Raw genomic sequence first — 6,000 nt, 5'->3', positions numbered from 1 at the left:
GGAAGCCAGGCAGATATAATCTTTCCGTGTGTGTGTGTGTGTGTATATCCTTGTAGGTTCACATACCACCATCGCTTTGTTCTCCACTCACTAATCACCGTTATTGCTTTGGTGATTCACACATTCAGGATTCAGGCATTTGTTTCAGATAGTATGACAATGCAGCATGAATCTGTGTATCTCATGTTAAGACTTGGCTGTTTCTGATGTCGAAAGTGTTTGTATGCTACAGAAATGCCACTCATTTGTGACTGCATAGTCATAAGGAAGTCTCCACACAGGAGCCATTTCTGTGGAAAGACCTGTGGTTGTGGCAATTCTCGCTACAGTGGACAATGAGTACTGGGTAGCAAAGTGCGTCCTCGTATTCTGGGGGCTCCTCCTCGTCTGTGTTGAGGCGCTCCGATAGGCAGCGGGTGTTTTCGCTGGGACTCTCCTGGTCATCCAAGCTGCCGCTCCTCCAGAAGCAACTGCGCTGGGAGCCGTAGCGCCGCGCCAAGGAGAAGCGACTGCCGCTGAAGGGGATGCGGGAGCTGGCGCCGGTGCAGATGCTGAGGGCGCTCCTGGAGAACACAGAGGAGCAGCTGATGGCTCTGTGGCAGCGCTCGCAATTCTGACGTATCCCGCTGAAGTTGGACGGGCACTGGGCCAGGTCCATCAGGCCGGCCTCCGAGTAACTGGGCACCAGTTGCTGGTTGGACCGGATGTGCCATTCCAGCTCTGTGCTGTCAATGGTGTTGACGCGAGGGATACGACGCCAATATGGCCGATCATCACATGGGGTCACGGGGAGGTAATCGTGCCCGAAGAGCTTCTCAACGCGATAGTGGACGTATGCAGTGTGATACTCTGTGAAGACTCTGAGAGGCCAGGAGAACGTGAGGAATGAGGAGAACCAGAAGACGTAGTGGGACAGATACCAGGGGTGGTGATCTGGGTCCGACATCACCATGACGTACTCCTTCAGGTCAATGTTTTTCAGGTGCATGCCCTCCCTGGCTTCCATGTAGTCATCAAGGCCCTCATTGTCTGTGAAAAACCTTGCTCGCTGTGTAAGGTAGGAATTCTCCGACTCTACGTTGGCGAAACTAAAGCACTTGGTGAACCGCATCTTGGTGAGAGCGGACTTCTCCAAGCCCAGCAGCTGCTTTGAAACATCTTTGACACCACAGTGACCGTAATCAAATTCAGCTTCAGCCACGTGGGTGTTGACACGCTCATGGTAAACCTGGGTACTAGTGTAAGCGTCCCCGTTGCGGTAGCGCGTGACTTGTCGCGTTCGGCGAACATAGTGGTAGCTGATGGCCTTCCACCAGATGCAGGGTTTGGCTTGCTGCATCCTCTGGATGCGCTCGTAGATGCCCTCCACATCCACTCTGTGCTGCAGCTCGTTCTTCACATGACAGTGCCAGCACTCCACGAGATAGACTAAATAGAGCATTCCCAGTAGGGCCAGAGGGATGTAGATGTAGCCGTCGGAGCAGGGGCTGTCGTGGTACATCATGGATTTCCCTTTGAAGGCACTGTCGAAGGTGAGGCGGGTCACCTTGGTGACATGACACCAAACCATTGCTCCCATGCAGCCATACATGAGGATGGACAGGAGCAGGCATTTCCAAAAACTCTCCCGGCATAGTGACTTGCTCAGGGATTGCTTCAGGGGTCTTTGCTGTTGAGTCAAAACACAAACAAAACAAAAGAGGAAGTGATTAAAAACTGGTATCATGTAATTGTGGGAATGCTGATTCAGCATTACAGGCCAAAGGGCCTTTTCCTATCATACCTCCCTATGGACATCAGTCCGATTCTGCCACCCAACCTTCAAAATAAAAGCCCCATAGAGTAACTGTTTCTTAACAAGAAGCTTCAGGATTAAGCTTGTTTTGCAAAATAAAAGCACTTAACTCTCATTGTACGTTAACAGGAAACTAGGGATGGACCTAATGTTTCAAAATAAAAGTTCATTCTACCCAAATACTACTTTATGTCTAACAACTTACAATTTTAAAGGTTCATCCACCCAAATATTTTCTTTCTTATAGTTTTAAAAGTTCATTCCACCCAAATACTTTCTGTCCAAAGACTAACAATTTTAAAAGTTTATTCCACCCAAATACAATTTTGTCTAACGACTTAGTTTTAAAGGTTCATTCCACCCAAATACTTTCTTTCTAACGATTTATAGTTTTAAAGGTTCATTCCACCCAAATATTTGTTGTCAAATGACTTATAATTTTAAAGGTTTATTCCACCCAAATACTACTCTCTAGAAGTCTATTCCGCTTTGCGCTTTAAGATTTCCGTATTTTCAGCAGTGCTTTGCAATTCATTTCAGCTTTCAGCATTCACACGCATTTTCTACAGGAAATGCAATCATCTAGTTTATCGTCTAGGCTAATTGTACATCACTGCTGATTGATCACTGCAACATGTTTAACACAATAAGTTTTTTTTTAACAGACTTTGGTTAAAATTTTCACATTAGAAATTTCCTTGTAAAGACAGCGGACAACAAGAAAGCTCTTTCAGCTCTGTGAACATTTCATGTCATTTTCTATATAGCTACAATAAGTACTGGAGAGATACATGCTGGCCCACTATACAGCAGATGATAGATGAAAAGACAGGTGAAGATGCTGGGATTACCAATCACGTGTCCAACCAGTAATAATGCAGGCTATACAAGATCAATAAGAGATGTCAAACTGTAACCAATGATGATGATTTGTAAGACCCTGCTAAATAATTCAACCTGCAGTGTTACATCCTGCACACACATGGATCCATTAAAGCCCTGCGTCGACATCTAACAAAACAGAGCAACAACAACACAATGCATTGAAGGAAAACAGCAGCCTTACCTCCTCTCTGGTGTCCTCCTCGAAGACGGTGGTGGTGCTGCTTTCACTCACTGTCGCAGCCGATGCTGGAGGGGACATGATGCTGGGAGGCTATTGATAAGGATGATGATGATGATGATGATAGGGCGTGGAGTAGGAAGAGGAAGAGATTTCACCACCTTGCTCTGCAGAGACCCTCAACCAAGACGAGCCACTTGTCAGACATGCGCTACATCTGTTACCGTTTAGAGCCACTCACACACCCTGAGAAAGACAAGCCTGAGACGAGTCGACATAGGAGGAGGAGGCATGTTCAGCCCAGAATAAAGGGATCTCTCCGGTGGCTGAGAAACTAAAAAAGCAGAGGAGGTGTCTGTAGGAAAGCCCGCATCCTGCCCTCTGCTGTTCAGCTGTCAGTGCCGCAGTAACATGATCGTAGATGATGCTGTATTAGAGCTGGTAGTCAGTCAGTCACTACAGGAGGAGCATGCCCTGCTCCTCAGAGCCAGCTGTGTGGATATAATGATACCTATACAGGATCAGGAGGTCGCTGTCCGTGGTGCTGACTGCTGAGGCAGGTGTATACAGTGAGATGTTGTTGCGTTAATCTGTCATTTAAAGGGGAAGTCCACTTTCAAATGTAAAGGCTTGAAATGTGCAGCTCCAGTTATGATGAGTTTGAGAATATCTTTTACAAATAGATGATGTTTTTGCTAAACTGGAGATCAGCGCATCAAGACTTGGATTTTTGATCAGGTGACACTTTTCGTTGGTGGTCCAATTAATTAACAGTGATTTATGATGACTTAATCTGTCTGCTCGTTGACTTTTTATATGCGATATTAAAATGAAAATTCCAGTGTAGCCTAGAGTTTATGGATTGTTAATCAGAAAATGTCTCCATATATATGTATCGCAATGAATTCTGCAGGGTCCATGTTTTTCTTCAGTATTACAGAATATAATAAGTAATGCTATTAAAAAATAAAAGAGGATTATACTTATACTTAGTTTTTTTAATTTATTTATTAATTATTATTTTTAATTTACTTATCTTTTTTTTTTTTTTGGTCCTTTCCTTTCTCTTTTTTTTATTTGTTTTGTATGTGTTTCATTTATGTTGCTATCGGATTTAATTCATTTATATGTATAAATGTAATTGTTTATGAAATGAACTGCTTATATCATGGTATATTGCCATATTGTTATAGGGATGGGGGATATCATTTGTTTATACAATTATTTCTGGGATTTATTGGATTTTGTACAGAATACCAATAAAAAGACTTTGAGCAAAAAAAATAAATAAAAGAGGATGTAGGCTAATACAAAAAATACAACATCTATACAATCATGTAGGAACATTATAGTAATACTTTGATGTGGTGGAAACTTAAATACATCAAATGAATCATTGCTCCAATATGTTGAAATGATATTAGATGCAAGGACATTGACATATCTTACACTTTAGTGAAGTGCAGTTGGAGGAATAAGTACTCAGATTTACTACCTGAATACCATAGTACTAATACCACAATGTAAAAATATCAAACTACAAGTAAAAATCCTGCATTCAAAGTGTCACTTAAGTAGAAAGTACTCAGAAAAAGTATGTAAAGTAGAGCTGAAACTCAGAGTTGATCAACAGAAAATTAATCAGCAACTATTTGATAATCTATAATGTATTTTTTTAAGAGAAAATTACCATACATGACCTATAGTTCCAGCTTCTAAATTGTGAGGATTTGCTGCTTTCCTTTGTCTTATATGATAGTAAATGGAATATCTTTGGGAATATCTTTGGACTGTTGGTTGGACAAAACAAGACATTTAAAGACATTACCTTGGCCTTTAAGGAATCATGATCAACATTTTTCATTATTTTCTGACATTTTATACACCAAACAATGAATTGATTAATCGAATAATAATATAATAATATAATATACAATAATGAGAATAATATCAACCAAGAGAAAAAGTAATCATTATTGTAACTGATGCATTAATGTTAAATATTAAAGTCAGCATCTAAATATTGTAGTTGGTGACGGTAGAGATAATTCTAACTGATTTATTTTCTGTTGGCTAGTTTAATCTACTATAAAGCATCATGTTTTATACACTGAACATATGTGGGTTTTGTTTTTGTGAAGTCTGTGTCTACAAAATAACTACTAAATAGTTAAATGTAGTGAATAGAAAGTACAATATTTGCCTCTTAAATGTGGTGGAGTAGAAGTATAAAGTAGCATAAATTGCAAATACTTAATTAGAAAATTACAAGTACCTGAAAAAAAGTTCACTACTTGAGTAAAGGTATTGATTACTTCCCGCCGTGGTTAATTGACTGTGATCATATAATATTATAGCCAGCTGGGAGCTGCTTCATTGTCGGCACCCCAGATTCTAACTTTGCGAGCTCCAATAGTTCTCATCTAAATTTTATAGTGAGTTGAACCTTCTTAATCATCCTGGTTATCATCATACTTTTCAGTCTTTAGGGTTTTTTTCAATAGAAAAGTAAATTGTTTGGGCCTGAATGAAGCCTTGTGAAACACACAACATGTTATTATTATACATCAGTGCTAGAAAGGCCAAACCCCCCTTTTTTTGGCATTTTAAGTCAAAAGTATCACTTTTGTGTTAAAAAAAGAAAGAAAGTGGAGTAAACTACATTACAGCAGTGATCTACATTACTTTGTACGTATATGTGTTATAAGCGGAGAATCCACACTTTCAGTTTTACATTTTCACATGGATATTCTTGGAGGTCATGTGATTTAGTGCTGCTGTGGGCTGCAATATTTTATGGAGCCAACAGAGAGAAGCTAAACTACAACATTTCCATTACTGACTTACAATTATTGAAATTAAATATGATTACCAACAGTTAGGCTGCTTTAGTAATGTACCACTGTGTTACACAGTATGTAAAATGTTTAAAGCTAGGGTTGGTAATCTTCTTCAAAGACATTTTCTGTTATATTTGTTGAAATTGTCATTACATCCCATTCGAATTCCCAAATTCCCGAATGAAATGACTGGACGGGCTACCTGCCTGTCTACCTGTGTGCACTCTTGACAGCTGTGAGTTCTAGCCATGTTCGTTGTTTACGTTCATAATGCTAATTTTGGGGGAGTGGCTTTGGAGGGA

General features: G+C 40.3%; 1 protein-coding gene across 1 annotated transcript; it reads right to left on the bottom strand.

Annotated features, from left to right (window-relative positions):
- Positions 1 to 259: 259 nt before the first annotated feature.
- On the bottom strand, positions 260 to 3,758 carry tmem151bb (transmembrane protein 151Bb). Its single transcript, XM_074661185.1, has 2 exons — positions 2,862 to 3,758; positions 260 to 1,669 (listed from the first exon to the last, which is right to left on the bottom strand). The coding sequence occupies exons 1-2, from the start codon at positions 2,937 to 2,939 to the stop codon at positions 260 to 262; spliced, it is 1,488 nt and encodes a 495-aa protein (XP_074517286.1). The 5' UTR covers positions 2,940 to 3,758.
- Between the last annotated feature and the right edge of the window lie 2,242 nt (positions 3,759 to 6,000).

Source organism: Sebastes fasciatus, chromosome 15 (assembly GCF_043250625.1).
Source record: "Sebastes fasciatus isolate fSebFas1 chromosome 15, fSebFas1.pri, whole genome shotgun sequence".
NCBI classification, from domain to species: Eukaryota; Metazoa; Chordata; class Actinopteri; order Perciformes; family Sebastidae; genus Sebastes; species Sebastes fasciatus.
Note: the sequence above shows the minus strand (reverse complement) of the source record. Positions and strands in the feature narration are given on the sequence as shown.